General features: G+C 33.8%; 1 protein-coding gene across 1 annotated transcript; it reads right to left on the reverse strand.

Moving 5' to 3' along the window:
- Positions 1-3,860: 3,860 nt before the first annotated feature.
- On the reverse strand, positions 3,861-19,538 carry LOC127858992 (calaxin-like). Its single transcript, XM_052396381.1, has 7 exons — positions 19,295-19,538; positions 16,347-16,508; positions 14,771-14,875; positions 11,403-11,491; positions 10,767-10,832; positions 8,689-8,793; positions 3,861-8,053 (listed from the first exon to the last, which is right to left on the reverse strand). The coding sequence occupies exons 1-7, from the start codon at positions 19,383-19,385 to the stop codon at positions 7,997-7,999; spliced, it is 675 nt and encodes a 224-aa protein (XP_052252341.1). The 5' UTR covers positions 19,386-19,538; the 3' UTR covers positions 3,861-7,996.
- Positions 19,539-19,917: the final 379 nt, after the last annotated feature.

Genomic DNA, 19,917 nt, shown 5'->3' on the forward strand with positions numbered 1-19,917 from the left:
AACTGCAAGAACGACACGATCATATTGGCTTTAATATCGTTTGTAATTATAAACAGCAAGTGATGCATTATAAGGTACGGTAGTTCTAAGCCACGTACTCGGATTGCGCGTTGCGCCTCCTTCGGCCGGCTCTCCGCCTCCACCACCACCCGCTCCACCCAGCAGTGCCGCCAGGCCGCCACCAGCCCCTGTACCACCCTCCCCACCAGCTCCCCCAGCGCCTTCGGCTGGCTCACCGCCCCCGCCGGCTGAAGGTCCGAACAGACCCTGTGCTGCCGCCTGATGCACAGCCAACAAGAAGAGTGTTCCGATCAGGTAGATCTTCATCTGAAGTTTGGTTGGTAATGAATGTACAGGTATGTTAAAGACACGTAGATAGTCCGGAATTGAATTTCATAAACCTCTTGTTTTTATAAAAAAAGCGCCAAGGTTATATCTAAAAAGTTAACAGAAATATGACTTATACCAAGCTAGGTGAAATAAAGAATTCATGAAAAGCATCACACATATATAAATATAAGATAAGAACTGATGTTTACATTAACGAACAACTTTGGTATACCTTTTGATGCGTTCAAATAATTTACCGATTATTTCAAACAAGACGGCAAATCGACCAATATAATACATGTACATACCGGTATATCATCTTAAAAAAAACATGCGCGTTATGTCTTTTATGAGAAAAAAATTAATCCATTAAGTACATGGATAATAAAAGAAATAATAGCAATAATATATATTATCGAGTTTACATACCCTTGGGTATTAACTTATGTATCCTACAGTTGCAACACGGCGAAGCGAGGATTTTCACGGCTCTAAACATTTGACCCGTGGCTTGTCTGTTTTATACGAGGGTCAACAGAATGATAAATTAGGCAGAGAAAGTGCCATAACTCTCGCATGACAACAGTCGCTGACCGTGGCGATTAAATTGGCTGACAAAATTCTCAAGTGAATGTGGCCATTTGTCACCTAAGTTTTTAAAATAAATGCAGGTGTCCTCCATAAAACGGCTAGCATACCATCACCAGCGCCTTACTTTGGAATTAACCCATTTATGCCTAGCGTCCTGAAAAAAGGACATTGCAAACAGCGTAGACCCAGATGAGACGCCGCATTATGCGGCGTCTCATCTGGGTATTCGCTGTTTGCTTAAAGGAATTTCTGTAAGAAATATTATAAATATAGAAATAAATATACTTGACATCCCTAATTTTGGAAATAAATTGATCCAATCTAGAAGGATGGGAGAGTCCACTAGGCATAAATGGGTTAACGCCATGAGGACAAAATTGAGCCGTGCTTTGTGAGCAGGGGTTTAGTGCATGTGCGTCAAGTGCCGTCCCTGATATGATATATGGCGGCTGATCAAAATCACGGAATCTGGCGTTTAATTGTATAGGAATTGACCGAGTGACCACTGGCTGTATTGATGTTGATCATTATTGAACAACACTAGGCTGAAACATCTAATACAACGCTCACATTTTCTTTGAATTGTCTCGTAGAAATCAAGCAAAATACAGTTGCTGGCTTTCGAATGTCTATTCATTTTAAACGTGCCGTCTTAAAATCCAACGCCGAGTGTTACCGGTATTAAAAAATATAGACATGCACCGATTTTCACAATAACATTTAGCTTATATACGGTGATGTCAAGCGCTGTTTATTAAGGCAGCTCAGAGCCTAGGCTCACCAACTGGACAATTAATTGCTACACGTATGCGCCAGGTCAGCAGGCTGGAAACTTTTAACCCTGCGCTCACGGCTTCTATCAACTTAATTATCACATTGTGACGCACGTCTCTGTCGAGTGTTTTATTTCTCTATGAAACGTACACCTAAATCAGCCGGTTTAAATTTCAGAATATGTTAATCAGTTTGCAGAAAAAACAACATGCAGCCAATATTAAGATGATAGTAGATAAGCGGTAACTATAAACATTCATGTACAATACATGGTGCTATTCGAAACAAAAATCGTAAGGACGACTTAACGCGCGTTCAACACAGATTTGTCTGCCTAAATCAAACTGTCAAGTCGTAGTTATTCCGACGGTATAGTAAATTAAACACATCTTTTGTGTTTCATGTCATTAGGCGTTAAAGGTTTTGACCGACACGTTTTTGCCCCCACCTTACACTTTGTTGGTAGTTCATCACTTTTGATTTGTTCGTTCATGTTCGCTCGGTAATAACTTATTGCTTTGCTATCACTATTGCTACACTCTATAGTATTCATAAAATGTACCTTAAATAACTAAAATTAACTTAAAATATAATATTTAACAAACGATTAAGACAATTTATGAATGCTTCGCATATTCTTATTTTACTGGGAAATCATACGTGTATCTGAAAACACGTGGTTCATGATGGCCCTAATGCGCTCACCAAGGAACACCGACTGTTGAAGAGTTAGACTTGATTTTTTATAAATCACATTGACCTAAATACTGTCAAGTTAAGCATTCTGGGCGCATTTCCTAAGGATTGACTCATAAGTGTGGCTTCTACAGTTGAAACGAGGCTTTACAAAGATTCGACCCTGTGACCTTGTTTTTTTACGCACGTGACCTTGATTCAAACTTGGCTTATCAAGTGTACTAATAAATATTGTGATCAAGTCTCTCAAAACTGAGCCATATATGTGGCTTTTAGAGTGATACAACGAATTTTGTAAGATTTGACATTAAGACCCAGTTTAAGAACCATATTACCTAGATTCGAATATGGACTAAATATTGTCAAGAAAAACATTCTTATTAAGTCATGAATGTGGCTTCTAGAGCGGAAAACTTAGAAAAAACATTCCGACAGCTTTATTAGGCGTGGCTTCTAATGATTACACTGTTTTCTAAGATTTGACCTGGTTACCAAGTTTTTATACACCATCGACCCATGAAATTCGATTTCGACCTAGATAATGTAAAGAGAAACTATCAAATAGTTTCATTTAAATTGTATAAACAAGAGCTCCGCGGTCGGAGACAGATGCCTACCCCAAACAGCGCCTTGACACAGGACATTTTGCAACAAAACTTACAATAAGAAAGCCAGTTTAACACTATGGTGACCGTGACCTTTGAACTAGTGACTCTAACTTTAAAAGGGTTCATCTACTGCCCAAGGCCAATGCACATTTGAAGTATCAAGCCCATCGGTCAATTTGTTGACCAGTTATTAATCAGAAATGAGTTTCTCACTTATTGTGACAGTGACCTTGACCTAGTGACCCCAATTTCAATAGGGGTCATTAACTTTCCAAGGCTACATGGGAAGTATCAAGCCAATCTGGGAATCTGTTGAGGAGTTATCGATCGGAAACAATTTCACACTTAGTGTGACAGTAGCCTTGACCTTTGACCTAATTTAAATAGGGGCCATCTACTATTCAAGGTCAATGCACATGGGAAGTATCAAGCAATGTGGTCAATCCTTTACAAGTAATTGATTGGAAACAAACTGTTCTACTGACAGACCGACCGACATCCAGCAAAACAACATACCCCTCTCTTCTTAGAAGGGAGGAATGAAAAATAGCGTTTCTAAGATTTGATCTGGCTACCTAGTTTTAGACAGCATATGACCGATCTTTAAACTTGGCCTAGATTTAGTCAAGATAATTATTTTTATCAAGTTGCATAGAGATTAAATTAAAAAGGTGGCAACTAGAGTGGTATAGAGCTAAGAGTTTGCAACAAACGACGACGGTGCTGGAATAACCTAATGCCACAACATGCTTCATGCTGAAACAAACTGAAGAGTTTACAAACACAAAATTAAGCTGATTTATCTTTCTAAAATTATGGACAATGACAATAATGAAACAAATAACATATTGTTTTCGGCCTTACCAGAAAATAGATTTCATTTAACATTCTGCCTTCAGAAAGCATGATAATCTGCAATACTCACACCAAATGACATGATCAACATAATGTCGACTTAAACACTTACCACTTTAGTCAACATGACATTTAGGAACGAGGAGAATGTACAGAGGATATTTGTTTGCTCTCGGAGTAATGGATACAAAAATCTCAGTAAAGAGAAAACATATTTTAACGATCCATTTTTAAAAATCCTCTTTTAATTTTTTTTTATTAGTTAATTTTAAGATCAATCCTATCCATACAACTTTCTTGCTGTTTTACCCAAAAAGCAAACAAATATTTTCTATATAATCTTTAAGTAATTGCATAAGCTGACAGAACGCCTTATTTAAGTTTAACTTTATTTATTAGTTAGCATGTAAAATACAAAACAAGTATCACAGCAGGCAGGGCGGAATCAATAGATATGGGCCCTGCTCTGTGAAAATGGGGTTAAATGCATGTGCGTACAGTGTCGTTCCAGATTAGTCAGGGACAACACTTTCCGCCTAAAGTGGATTTTTACTAAGAAGCAACTTTCTGTAAACGAAAAATACCATAAAAGCGAAAAGTGTTGTCCCTGATTAGCCTGTGCAAACAGCACAGGCTGATCTGGGACAACACTTAAATCATATGCATTACACCCCCTTTTCACAATCACAGCAGGCAGGGCAGAATCAAAAGATATGTATTATATAAAATAACATGTTGATATGTAAATTGTATAAACTTGATCCTCCTTTAATAAAATATTTCCAAGGCTGCAAACAAGTACCGGTAACATTTCATTTCCGTTTTCCATAAAACAAGTATATGTCTCTAATCATTCTAATCTAAGTATATATTGATTGCGTTAACATCTTTTTTATCTGTGTTGAAAAATATTGTGCATACACTTTACATTGCTTTATTGCTTTCCATGTTTTATGATAATAGCTTCTGTACCTTTGCCCGCAAATGCAGTATTTATTGTGCTCTTTTCAATGTATTTTAATTAACTCTTTCAGTGCTGGAACATAATTTTGAAGGCCTTTGCCAACAACTTGGATCCAGATGAGACGCCACAAAACGTGGCGTCTCATCAGGATCCAAACTGTTTGCTATTCTGATAGTATTCTTTGAAAAAAAATCGAAGAAAATGCTAACTTTAGAAATTCAGCAGACACCATTTTAGCAGACGAAAAATTTTCCAGCATGCAAAGGGTTAACTTACTGACAGCCTGACGACCAGAGTGGGTGACTGACCAACAAACAAATCCGAGAGGTCAATGTCCATATGAATGTCATGAGTACAATTATTATATGTAACTATTGTTCTATTATATTTCTAGTAAGAAAGGTATTTAATTAAATGTAACTTTCTGAGGGACTACAAATGCGTCAAAATACGTATTAAAAGTAATAAAGGGTAAAATTACTAGGCTGATTGTTATATTTTTAGTAACAGATCTTTGAAATGTGGTTAAACATCAACAGTTGTGCATTATTCTAATGTTGCCATTGATAAGTAAACCAAGTTTCATCACATTATCTTGAGCACTTTCAGTGTTATCGCAAGATTTAGTTTGCAACACAGATGGACTAACCGATACACAGACAGGCACGCAAAGGGGAAATCTATGTTAGCTCTTCAAACATTGTTAGTGTGCTTATCAAATGTAAGTTCTTTATAAAAATGGTTATTTCATTTTAAATATAAAAATGCATTAAAGAAATCAAATTTAAGCAATTTGTAACAATGTATATCATATGTAAATATATAAATATAAGTTTTGTATTAGCTGAAGTTATATTTTTAAAAAATCAAAAGGACTATCTAAAAACTCTACCAATAACTGTATAGCTCACATAATATCAGTAGTGTAAAAGAGCTACCATCTTATACTTATACTTTCTTCACAAAAGGTCTCAATAGTTGTTTGGTAATGAGTATTTGCAAAAAAACATGTGTGAACACGTTTTAACATAGGAAGTTGAATAGGTAGTATACATTAAATCTTAAACAAATACATTCATGGTTATTACATAAACATATACAAAGTATAAAAAAAACATGACATAGTGAGGGGTGAGGGTCTCTTTAAAAAAAAGCTCAATACCTAAACTTTCCAAAGTATATTTTAAGCATTGTTGATTTTCTTTGAATCGCAGCTTTTGTTTCAATCATGCAACACAAGCTGTATATTTGTCTACTATTTGTAGTATTGTTTTTAAGAAAAGAAAGGAAGTAAAATAAATTATGTATATATGTGTCGTGTTCTAAGAAAACTGGGCATAATGCATGTGCGTTAAGTGTCGTCCCAGATTAGCCTGTGCAGTTTGCACAGGCTAATCAGGGACGACACTTTCTGCCTAAATTGGATTTTTGCTAAGAAGAGACTTCATTCAAAAGAAAAATATCTTAAAAGTGGAAAATGTTGTCCATGATAAGCCTGTGCAGATTGCACAGGCTAATCTGGGACGACACTTTACGCACATGCATAATGCCCAGTTTTCTTGGAACACGACTCATATTTATGCAAAAAGCTTATGTGTTGCTTATCATTAGTGAATAAAATTTGATTTACAAAACAAAAACAAAAAAACTCATGAATCATACCTGCTTAAAGGCAAAAACTGACAATTCAAGAAATACTTACACATAATTAAAGAAAATAATATCTAAAATGAAAACAAAAACACAAACTTTAAACCATTGAGATTCTCAATTCAATAAAAACACATGAGAAGTATAGAACCCTTTGGAGTTTAAATTTCAACAACCTATCTTGAAAAGCAGTATAGATAACATAAATGGTCATATTAAATAAAAACAGGATCAATCTATAATTGACTTGCTTGATAGCTAATTTAAAATGGTCATATTAAATAAATACAGGATCAATCTATAATTGACTTGCTAGATAGCTAATTCAAAATGGTCATATTAAATAAATACAGGATCAATCTATAATTGACTTGCTAGATAGCTAATTTAAATGGTCATAATAAATAGATAAAATATAAACAATGTATAATTGACTTGCTAGACAGCTAACTACAAAGTATGCACCATGCAATCTAATTCTGCCATGTGAATATATGAGCCTCGCTCTGTGAAAATGGGGTTTAAAGCAGGTGCGTAAAGTGTCGTCCCAGATTAGGCTGTGCAGTCCGCACAGGGCTAATCAGGGACAACACTTATGATATTTTCAGTTTAAAGAAAGTCTCTTCTCATCAAAAATCTAGTTTAGGCGTAAAGTGTCGATCTGATTAGCCTGTGCTGACTGCACAGGCTAATCTGGGACGACACTTTTCGCACATGCATTTTGCCCAATTTTCACAGAACAAGACACATATTGATTCCCAGAATAAATGATGAAGAGAGTTCATATCTAAGAATGATGTTTTACACACTGTTTTATGAGTTTATTCAATGGCACAATTTTAATTCCATTTACATAATGCTTATATTTCTTAAAATAAATAGAAATGATAAAATAATTTAAAAGTTAAAAATTTATTACTTTATTTCAACATTCTTCATTAAAATGTCAAAAATATAGGAATGTTTCACTGACCCTGATGCCCCTTCAACACATGTTTGGACACAGAAAAAATAACCGTAAATTCTTTAATGGATAAACAATAATTCAGCCAAAAAGGGTCAAAGTAAAAATTGGCCAATAAAAACTATTCAAAATATTCAAATTTCAGTAGTCATGAAACTATTTAATAAATATTCATTAACAAGCCTCGGAAAATCTAAGCACATTAAAAAAAATATTATATTAAAATAGCTGTTAAAACACGCTCTGCAATCAAACTTACACGAATTAATCGAATCGCAATGTACAAATTGTTATGTAAAAAAGTATTGGTTATAAAATTTAAAGCATTCCAATTTGTCAATTGATTCTTTTCACTCAGGTATTCAATAAATTTTCTAAACAAACATCATACTTAAAAAAAACACATGATTTTATTATTTTTCTTAACAAGACACATTTTTTTATGACACATATATACAATCAATCAAGCTGATAGGACACTAGCTTAACATTTTTTCAACTTCATTCTTGTCCACAAGTGTTTGGTTCTGAAGTTGTTTGGATACTGTGGCGGAAAGCGGATAGTTAGAATCTCTGTTTGTGTTTTTCATCAGCCACCAGTTCTAAGAAGCCATCTCGACACTAAGATAAGTAGCAAAAATATATTGGCCATGCTCTGTGAAAAAGGGGTTAAATGCATGTGCGTACATTGTCATTCCAGATTAGCCTGTGCAGTCCCCACAGGCTAATCAGGGATGACACTTTTGGTCTAAACTGGAATTTTCGAAGGAGTGACCTTCTTTAAACGAATATTATCATAACACCAGAAAGTGTTGTCCCTGATTAGCCTGTGCAGACTGCACAGGCTAATCTGGGACAATACTTAACGCCCATGCATTTAACCCCCTTTTCAAAAAGCAAGGCCTATATAATTATAGATAATGTTTGTCATACTGAATTTCAGGAAAAAAAGAACACACAATTATATACAAAAAGTGATCAAAGCTTTCTTCTTGACAAATCCTGTCTCAGGCCAGTAATAATTTAAGAACAGCTATTCTTATAGTCAGTGTTGTTCTTATTATTGATAATTTATAAATGCTATATTCATTCAACTTATCATTTTTATAACTAGCCCAAATTTGTTTGTGATCACAGTGACAGGTAAAGAGAGTCTCACACGAAGCGGAAAATAAAATGCTAAATTACTGAATTAACCCTAATCCAAATTATTCCCAATTATATTTTACAGCTAACACAGCAGCCATGTTCCCGACCTTGCTGTTTGGCAAGCATGGTCCCAATGCCTCCATAAGCAGCTTGTCCTGGGCCACTGCCTTCGTGTAGTCCTCCACAGAGACACGGCCATCGTGATCCACATCCTGTATCACAGCAACAACATCATGCAAAAAAAAACCCATAATGTATAACAACAACACTGCGACTAAATAACAACAACAAAATTCTGTAAACAATAACCACAACCTCATAATTATTATAGGCCAGACAACAGATAACCATTTACCACTTAGAAACGAATTTGATACCTTTGTAGTCCCATTGAAAGTTTAATTTAATTAAATACCTTTCTTACTAAATTATAGTTTTTAAAGGCTTCATTTCCAACCCTTAGATACTGATGAGCAGCAAACAGCATAAAACCTGAACAGACTGGAAGTTACTCGCAGGTTTTTCTGGTTTTCTGCTGTTTGCACATAGCCATTTTCACTTTGCCTCTGAGAAGGAAAAGGTTAAGTAGATTTCACAAAAAAGTGTAACTAGAGCTTTAATAGAAAATATTGCCATTAATAACGTTAAGAGAAATCTGGAGCTGAAATTTACAAAAATATAGATGTAAATTTAAAATATCAAGTTCATGCACTCTAAAATCTTCCTGAAAGTCAGGTATTAAGCATCAAAACAGGCCTCAAATATTTTCAACTAGTCTAGCGAAGGTCTGAGGACGAATGTTGAAGGAAAGTATGTTTCCAATCAATGAGAACCATTACTGAGCATTTCATGAGAAAATTTGATTGATTATTGAAGTCTTGGCAGTTATTATTAAAACATTTCCAATTAAAAGAGCTAACTGAGATAATACTGTGATTAAAATAAGGCACAACCAATAATATTGCATACTGTGGAAACAAAATTATTAGTTAGCCATTAATTTTTGTAGATTTTATTGAGCCCTTTTGACCTGAAAATCAAATGTTCATGTTCCAAGTATTAAACCAAAAATGAAGATAGAAACAAGAAAAATGTTGTTTTTTTGCAATACTATATATTTTAAGAATACAAGAAATGTCATGTCAACTAAAATAAATGAAGCTACAGTAGTCAATATTTAAACTGAACACCCACGCTTCATACTGGCAGAATTCAACACTTGGCATTCTGATATATTTGCTCTACAAATTTAATATAGCCTGCAATTACGAAGAATATTAAATACCATAATAAATTAAAAGTGTTGAAAACTGCAATAAAAAGAATTCAGCTCCCAATTACTTACTTAATTAATTAACTGGAAATTAATGGCCTTCAATAAAGACTGACAGTTGAGGAGACAGAGACTAATGGCTGAACATCTTCACATGACATCAATGCGGCATTTATGTGCCATGAAACCCAGGTTTAGGACCCTTCCAAGTCACTTATCTGATCGTTAAATTCAACATTATTTTGAAATATGTGTGAATTATAATTAATTCTTGTTTCACTCTGTGGTTGTTTCATACTTGTCAAAGCCAGAAGTGAAATCTTGAAAGGTATTTGAAAGGCATGGACCACTGCAAAGATGACAAAGTCATTTGTTACATTTTCACAGCATGTATTTACTGGTTGAGTTGACTGTGCATTTATATCAACAGTTTTGATGCTATTTGAATATAGCAATTTTAATAGAACACTTTCTGAACTCTTACTTTAATTCCTAACTTCAATACAGAAAATGTGTTATATCTATCCTGGTCATTCAAATATGAAGTCACTAATACTAAAATAATGTCATTTCTGTAAAAAAAAATATTTATTCAAGGAAGTAATAAGTCTTCATGGTATGAGACTATAATACTTTAATCTTAGTTTAATTGACAAACAAACATTTTAATACATGGGCTGACAATCCAGCTGTAATATTCCTTTAATTAGTGGTAAAACAAATAAATGTATATATAATATTAAAGGTTGCAAAAATATTTCTACTTAATTAAGTTTTAGAACAGTAGCAGCAAAAATCTTCCACCACAAAATCACATCTAGGTTATGCCCTATTGAGAACAGTACTTCACTTTGCAAAAGACTAAAAAATTCATTAAAAGAAACATAACAGAAGATTCTTACAATGACTTACCATTTTCTTGAGTGCCAACTCCACTAAATCCTTCTGCATTTCTTCAGCATCTTCTTCTTGTTGGTGCTACAAGGTCATGTGATAATTATACAAATGGGTTGTGCTCTGTGAAAAAGGGGATCAATGCATGTGCGTAAAATGTCGTCCCAGATTAGCCTGTGCAGTCCGCCTAGATTAGATTTTTGCTCAAGAGACTTTCTTTAAACAATAAATATCTTTAAACAGAAATGTTGTCCTTGATTAGCCTGTGCGGACTGCACAGGCTAATTTAGGACGACACTTTAAGCACATGCATTAAACCCCCTTTTCACAGAGCATGTCTCAAATGTTATAGGCTGGCAATTTAAAATTGAGAGAATGCACCATGGCTTGTATTCACTTTTGTAAGTGGATCTCTTTACTTCCTTGTCTCTGATATAAATGAAAATGGATCTCTTTACTTCCTTGCCTCTGATATAAAAGAAACATTGTCAGCCATCTTAAAAATAGAAGCTTTGACTACCGGGTATTTATCGCCTAATCGGAATCTGTTTACTGTTCAATGTGGGCTTTTATTCATCCTTAGTCTTTTTGAAACAAGGTGTGCATTTTTTTTTTATAAAACCAAATGTTCAACACATATCAGTGAGAACTTACTTGAACAAGGCAGTTTTTCAGCAGCAGGTACATCTCCTCCCTGGATATATAGCCATCCTCACCACGCATAGAGTACACCCCAAAACAAACTGTTTAGGATAGAAAAAAATATATGAAAGGCGCCTTTATGATGCACATAAAAAATGCCTATACTGGTTTCTTCAATAACATGATTATGAAATGTACACATTTAAGCTGCTTCTTAGTATTGTTTTCAATTTAAAAGCAATTTAATCAATATTTTCTTTAAATATGTATGTAAGTGGTAAAGGGCTAAATATGTATCTAGGTGGTAAAGGGTTAAATATGTATCTAGGTGGTAAAGGGTTAAATATGTATCTAGGTGGTAAAGGTTTAAATATGTATCTAAGTGGTAAAGGTTTAAATATGTATCTATGTGGTAAAGGGTTAAATATGTATCTAAGTGGTAAAGGGCTAAATATGTATCTAAGTGGTAAAAGGTTAAATATGTATCTAGGTGATAAAGGGCTAAATATGTATCTAAATGGTAAAGGGTTAAATATGTATCTAAGTGGTAAAGTGTTAAATATGTATCTAGGTGATAAAGGGCTAAATATGTATCTAAGTGGTAAAGGGTTAAATATGTATCTAGGTGATAAAGGGCTAAATATGTATCTTAATGGTAAAGGGTTAAATATGTATCTAGGTGGTAAAGGGCTAAATATGTATCTAAGTGGTAAAGGGTTAAATATATATCTAGGTGATAAAGGGCTAAATATGTATCTAAATGGTAAAGGGTTAAATATGTATCTAAGTGGTTAATGTTTAAATATGTATCTAGGTGGTAAAGGGTTAAATATGTATCTAAGTGGTAAAGGGCTAAATATGTATCTAAGTGGTAAAGGGTTAAATATGTATCTAGGTGATAAAGGGCTAAATATGTATCTAAATGGTAAAGGGTTAAATATGTATCTAAGTGGTAAAGGGCTAAATATGTATCTAAGTGGTAAAGGGTTAAATATGTATCTAGGTGATAAAGGGCTAAATATGTATCTAAATGGTAAAGGGTTAAATATGTATCTAAGTGGTAAAGTGTAAAATATGTATTAGGTGGTAAAGGGTTAAATATGTATCTAAGTGGTAAAGGGTTAAATATGTATCTAGGTGATAAAGGGCTAAATATGTATCTAAATGGTAAAGGGTTAAATATGTATCTAGGTGGTAAAGGGTTAAATATGTATCTAAGTGGTAAAGGGTTAAATATGTATGTAAGTGGTAAAGGGTTAAATATGTATCTAAGTGGTAAAGGGTTAAATATGTATCTAAGTGGTAAAGGGTTAAATATGTATCTAAGTGGTAAAGGGTTAAATATGTATCTAAGTGGTAAAGGGTTAAACAGTTTCACAATGATAGCTTTTTAACACATTTTGCTAACTTAAGTGCACTTTTTCATTTACTATTATTCGAGGAACACACTTAAAATAGTATTACAATTATGAGTACATTAGAAAATCACTGAGACATATCACTTGTATGTTGTTATATGAAATTCAGTACTAACCAGTTTGTGAAATTACTTTGTTCATGATAAATCTTGAATGGTCACCTTTCATTAGTTACTGTATCTAACAACACAACAAGATGCTGGGTTATATAAACATGGTGCAAGATCACGTGTCTTTGTGGGGTTTCTAATTTAACTTCAATGTATGTAAACACAACCGTAAGTGGAGCTTTATTTCAAATAACTTTGTTAAATAATTTTTTTTCTTCTGAATTTCAACTAGTGCATAAAAGACAGTTTTTTATGGTGCTTATGGCAATGTGAAATACATCAGAGTTACTTTATTTAATAGGCATGTTTTCGGATCTATACTGCATTCATGTATACAGTTCTGCAGCACGCAACTTTAAATTTTGGCACCGGTTTCAGAAGTATTCAAGGATTTACTCTTTAATCTAAAGATATCAGCCAAAACTTTTATGCACTAAAGACGTTTGGAAAAGTATTTCAATAACTTGAGATATTTGCAAAAACAAAGTTATTAACAATGTGTTTATATTAATTCCAGCCGTGTGTAAACCCCCGCAAACCCCGTTGATTCTGCATCCTGTAAAGGCTGACGCCCCCAGTGGACGCCTGATCAGTATTGATTAATTGACTCTAATAAATAAGTCTTAATTATATATAAGGTCAATGTCAAAGTCATAACAAGGTCAAGTGACGAGAGAGTTGTGTTTTGGGTCATTTTGTGTTGACCAAGAATTTGAACCCTCTGAACTAGTCCCAAAATAGGTCAAAGTCCACGTTAAAATGAGGTCAGGTGATGTGGGTGTGGAGAGTGTTCAAATGGGCCGTGCTCTGTGAAAAAAGGACTTAATGCATGTGCATAAAGTGTCGTCTCAGATTATCTTGTGAAATCTGCACAGGCTAATCAGGGACGACACTTTCTGCTTTTATGATATTTTTCTTCTTAGCAAAAAATCAAGTTAAGGGGCAAAGTGTCGTCCCTGACTAGCCTTTGCGAACTGCACAGGCTAATCTGGAACCCAACTTTCTTCACATGCATAAAACCCCTTTTTCACAGAGAAATGCCTATTTATAACATCCTTGCATGCATCAAAGCTGAATAGCAAGGGGTATTAATGTTTGATGTAAAACATTATTTTGGGTTAACAAAGAATTGTAACCTTCTGAATATGTCAACAAATTGGTTGATGTTAAGAAATGTGGTCAGATAATGTGGATGTGTTCAGAGTCCTCAATTATTACATCCCTGCAAGAAGCAAAGCTTTGTAGCAAGCAGTATTGATGTGAAACCAAATATATCATCTAGGTTTAACCTAGTACAGACAGATGGACGAAGGTTGCCGACAGACCAATAATAATTGCTATATGCCTTCCATCGTCAGTACATTATGCAGCAAAGATCAGTATTCAAAGCATACTGCAAAATGTATAAAAAATAATGTCTTGCACTTCTATATAGCATTAACAACATTATCTATAAAGTGTCATACTAATATCCAGAAAACTGAGTGTCTTGTAGATTCCAGGGACATGAAAAAACTACATATGTCCAACTTAAGACGTCCAATATAAGCCTTAATGTATAGATTAAATGAGTCCCGTTCTGAGAAAACTGGGCATAATGCATGTGCGTAAAGGGTCGTCCCAGATTAGCCTGTGCAGTCCGCACAGGCAAATCAGGGACGATACTTTCCGCTTTTATGACATTTTTCGTTTAAATGAAGTCTCTTCTTAGAAAAAATCCAATTAAGGCGGAAAGTGTCATCCCTGATTAGCCTGTGCGGACTGCACAGGCTAATCTGGGACGACACTTTACGCACATGCATTATGCCCATTTTTCTCAGAACGCGCCCAAATAGAGCATGCCCTGACTCACATCTTGCTTGTTCCTCGATGGTTCCCTTCAGAAAGACAGACATGCCCAGCACCCACTCCTCCTCACTTACATAGCCATCATTGTCCAAGTCAAAGGCACGGAACACTGAAGATAGTACCGAATAACAAATAAGAGGCATTATTCTCTGATTATCAAGGTCAAAGCAGGAAACTCTACAAAGGAAAATACAATAACAAATAAGAGGCATTATTCTCTGATTATCAGGGTCAAAAGCAGGAAACCCTAAAAGGAAAATATAATAACAAATAAGAGGCATTATTCTCTGATTATCAGGGTCAAAAGCAGGAAACTCTAAAAAGGAAAAATACAATAACAAATAAAAGGCATTATTCTCTGATTATCAGGGTCAAAAGCAGGAAACTCTAAAAAGGAAAAATACAATAACAAATAAGAGGCATTATTCTCTGATTATCAGGGTCAAAAGCAGGAAACTCTAAAAAGGAAAAATACAATAACAAATAAGAGGCATTATTCTCTGATTATCAGGGTCAAAAGCAGGAAACTCTAAAAAGGAAAAATACAATAACAAATAAGAGGCATTATTCTCTGATTATCAGGGTCAAAAGCAGGAAACTCTAAAAAGGAAAAATACAATAACAAATAAGAGGCATTATTCTCTGATTATCAGGGTCAAAAGCAGGAAACTCTAAAAAGGAAAAATACAATAACAAATAAGAGGCATTATTCTCTGATTATCAGGGTCAAAAGCAGGAAACTCTAAAAAGGAAAAATACAATAACAAATAAGAGGCATTATTCTCTGATTATCAGGGTCAAAAGCAGGAAACTCTAAAAAGGAAAAATACAATAACAAATAAGAGGCATTATTCTCTGATTATCAGGGTCAAAAGCAGGAAACTCTAAAAAGGAAAAATACAATAACAAATAAGAGGCATTTTTCTATAATTGTCCTGGTTAAAGGAACAGAACACTGAAAAAGACATAGCACAACAAATAAGAGGAAATTTTCTCTTATTGTCCAGATAAAAGGCACAGAATGTTGAAAAAGTAGAACAGCCTCTAAGGATGACAAATAACTCAGCAATGGTTCATTTCAAAAAGATGAAAAACTTGGGTGTTGGTAAAATTAAACTTAATTTTGATACATAGAAAATGTCTTGCGACATGAAGTAAAATATAGCGTTTAGTTAAATTAACATTGTTCAACAGTTCTATGTGATCTCAGAAATATTCCTTTTTAAACTTTATCATACATGTACATTTTTATATATGATGTCTACAAATATATTAGCAAACAGGTTGATTATTTTTTGGGAACATCAATTGATTTCTATTTAAACAAACAAATGAAGGAGTTGTCTTGTATCAAACTGAAGGGGCTTGATTTTTAACAGAAATCATAAACACTCTTTTTATTTGTAAATTACATGCACACATTAAAACTATTGTCTTCTACTTGAGATTATGATTGTGAATGCATTAATTTATATAAATCATAAACATATGGGTTTGATATTTGAAACAGTGCCTTGGTTTATTTAATTTTAATAAATCGATTCATGAATTCAAATGATGCAATATATTGTATTACAAACCTTTATCCATGAGCACATCATCTGTCATGTCAAAATGTTGGTGGAGAATATCTCTGAACTTGGATCTATCAATGCCACCTTTGCCACGTTTTATTTCTGTATTCACTGCTTTTGTAAATTCTTTAAACAGCTGTAGAAGCCTCTCTACTTCTTGTTTGCTAACTAAAAACACAAAATGGATGGTTTTAACCCATTTATGCCCAGTGGACTCTCCCATCCTTCTAAGTTGGATCCACGTATTTCCAAAATTAGGGATGTCTAGTATATTTATTTCTATATTTAGAACAATTCTTACAGAAATTCATTTAAGCAAACAGCGTAGACCCAGATGAGACGCCGCATCATGCCGCGTCTCATCTGGGTTTACACTGTTTGCAATGTCCTTTTTTCAGGACGCTAGGCATAAATGGGTTAATTAGTGACCAGATTTAGAAAATAATTGATATGTAACTTTTTTATCACATACAATATTGATAGACAAGACAGTAAGAAAGAATGGAATGTATGAACACAGTTAGTAGAATTACACGACAGGACAATATTTTAACTAATTCAGTAATCACTTTGTATGATAAAGGCTGCAAGTGGAAATGTGACCAGAGGTCTTGTACATGACACATGGGCCTTAAGGAGAGCGTCAAGCCTGATACAAGTAGCAAGGTCAAACATTCCAAATCTCCCTTTTTCCAAGGGACAGTCCATATTTTGAGCTGTTTGTCTTGCTGTGCCCATGTAAGCCACTTTTTGTCCCTACAATCGTACAAAAACGATTCTTATTCTATTATTTACCATTAACATTGCAAGTCAATTTTCTTTTGCCAAAACATTCCATCTAAATTTAAACTCAAATGTTGTTTAGTTCTTTTATTTATGTAAGTACAAAGTTCAATTCCTATACATCAGGCATAGAAAGATGTAACCCACGTCGATTTTAGTTACATAAAATCTTCAAATAGACACATATCTCTCATTTTCCTTTACAATATTCTTCCTTAATGATAAGAGCCTGTGTTAATGACATTCTTAAAAAACAACATAATCAGCCATGTTGGGGAGTTCTTGATGAAAACTGTCATTTTTGGGATGAACATGCATCACAGACTGATATACATATATTTCTTTCCTATAGTTGTTCTATTTCTTCCATGTGATGTACAAATCCCACTCTGGAGCATACTCGTACATTTTTAATTTACAACTGTTTTAGTTACAACTGTGTCAATAAATCAGACATAATTAGGAAATTATGACATATTTCTGATAAAACTTGAGCATTTGTGTAAATGCAAATACTTTTAATTTAAAATATTCACTTTAAACTGTATGTTGAAGTTTCCCAGCCTGTAAGATTACTTTTTTGATTTGCATGAAATTATACAAAAAAACATTTGGTCAAAATGTTGACTGAGCAGATTGATAGGAAAGGTACCAACACAACTGGGTTTCTGTGGTGCCTTCTAGAATTGACTTGTTACAAAGGACTACAATGTGATGAGTAAATTATTTTGTCTTTAAGGGGTTGTAAAGACAGGAGAACATTAACTCAAATATCTCACTGTTGTTAAATGTGTACTGTAATTACTCTATGTTTTCGGACACTCTAAGTTTTCGGACACCCCTTTTTTTTTAGCAAAAATAATTATTTTTTGTGACTCTTAATTTTCGGACAAACGAGGTTTCGCCCATGATTAATGTCTCTAAGTTTTCTGACAATATATTTTACAGCGCTATTTTACCAAATTTCAGTCCTGTTTTCGATATCTTCAATCATGGAGTTTTACAAGAAGATTAACATCATACACATGGCAGGTGCATACCTGAGGGCAACGGACCATTACATTTGCGTTATTGGGTAAATAACCTTGTAAACCGGTATCAAACAATGGTTTCACCCGATAGCATAAGCATTATGAAAATTACCAGGGGTAGTGCCAATTAACAGTTCAATTATCTACCGCAATGGTACTACCCCTTCTCAGTAAAATAACTGGGACAAATACTAAAGGCGTCAAAGAGTGATGCACCCAATTGCAAGTTTTACAAACAAAGGAAGGTGTTAGACAACAACTATCGCAAATGAACAAAGAATTCTTAGTTTGCTTTTTTATTGTGTTAATTACAGGTTCATACTAGCAAGTATCGGTACATCACATGCTCATGATATCTTTGAACTCGTTGGTCAAAGTACAACCTTGTAGTAACTTTCTGTCAAATAAATTAAGCATTTAAAATGCAGTGCAAACATATATAACTGTAATTTATACTTTACGGCATCGTATTTTACAAGCGCGTGCTATTACCGGTAGTCGTTGATACAATTTACGCTATTTTCGGACACTTCAATTTTTTACTCTAAGTTTTCAGACACCTGTATTTTGTGAATATTTTTTGTATCTAAGTTTTCGAACATGAAGAAAAATTAATTATTTTTAAGTGTCCAAAAACATAGAGTAATTACGGTATGTTGTTAATATAAAAGTCTTTTTTACCCTTAGTGACAGAATATAAGAAAAAAAAGGCTAAGGTCAAATATCCCAAATATTTTTTCTAAAGTTTTATTACTTGTGCCATAAAGAATGAATAGAATGTATGAACACAGTTAGTAGAATTACACGACAGGTCAATATTTTAACTTATTCAGTAATCACTTTGTATGATAAAGGCTGCAATGTCACGATACTTTAAAACAAGTAAAAAGAGCTTAACATCTTTTTATATGTGCGTTTCAAACGTTTTTAACAACAACAAACTAAACCATTTTGTGTTTTATGTTTGGGGAAAGAAAAAGCGTAAATTATACATGGGTATCCGCGCTACTGTTCCCTGTATATAATGTAGTAACTAAACGGACGAATAAATGATATCCGAAATAGCCTACACTTTACGCACCTGTTATCACTAATTAAATAATAATAATAAATGTGACACAAACAATATACAGTACATACAATGGCAATTTTTCATTTTGCACAAATGATCTGCTTTATGTGCCATTTCCTGTCGCTTGATGCCGAAGTTTTTCTTTGATTTTGCAGGCATATTGATTTGTTGTCGATAGTGACCTAGTAGTGTAGTAGCAAGATTTAAGAATACGGTTTAATCGAAATCGATATTCTGATTTTGACTAAATTGATATTGCATGTTTCAACATAAATATTATAAACAAAATATATCAATTAAACATCATTTGTAAGTTCATAGTTTATTATTATTATTTAAATTAAACTAATTGAATGAAATTAATATCTAATATATTGCGTTCGTTCAATATATCATTAGGCAATTCTGAATTTACGACGAGCTTACATGTTGCCATGGACAGCAGTAAGGCTACAAACTACTTTGTTTGTAAATAGTATCATTTAAGCTGTGTGCAACAAAAGTGGCATATTGACAGTATTTTCCCCGAAATAAAGTCCATTTTATATACAATAATTTTCCTCTTTTCAAGCAGACATTTATTTAATAACAATGTAAGTTGCAACGTTTAAATTATCCCTTCCATTCTACAGAAGCTTAAAGACAGATGACAACACTGTCATACCAATATCATGTTATTATCTCATTAAGG

This window comes from Dreissena polymorpha, chromosome 14 (assembly GCF_020536995.1).
Source record: "Dreissena polymorpha isolate Duluth1 chromosome 14, UMN_Dpol_1.0, whole genome shotgun sequence".
In the NCBI taxonomy this organism is placed as follows: Eukaryota; Metazoa; Mollusca; class Bivalvia; order Myida; family Dreissenidae; genus Dreissena; species Dreissena polymorpha.

What these genes read in the sequence shown, in the direction of transcription:
- LOC127858992 (XM_052396381.1), bottom strand. Translation starts at nt 19,385, where the DNA reads ATGCCTGCAAAATCAAAGAAAAACTTCGGCATCAAGCGACAGGAAATG. An exon ending in CATCGAGGAACAAGCAAGAT is followed by an intron (nt 11,492 to 14,770) that starts GTGAGTCAGGGC and finishes TATCCTAAACAG; the next exon opens with TTTGTTTTGGGGTGTACTCT. An exon ending in TGAAAAACTGCCTTGTTCAA is followed by an intron (nt 10,833 to 11,402) that starts GTAAGTTCTCAC and finishes ATGACCTTGTAG; the next exon opens with CACCAACAAGAAGAAGATGC.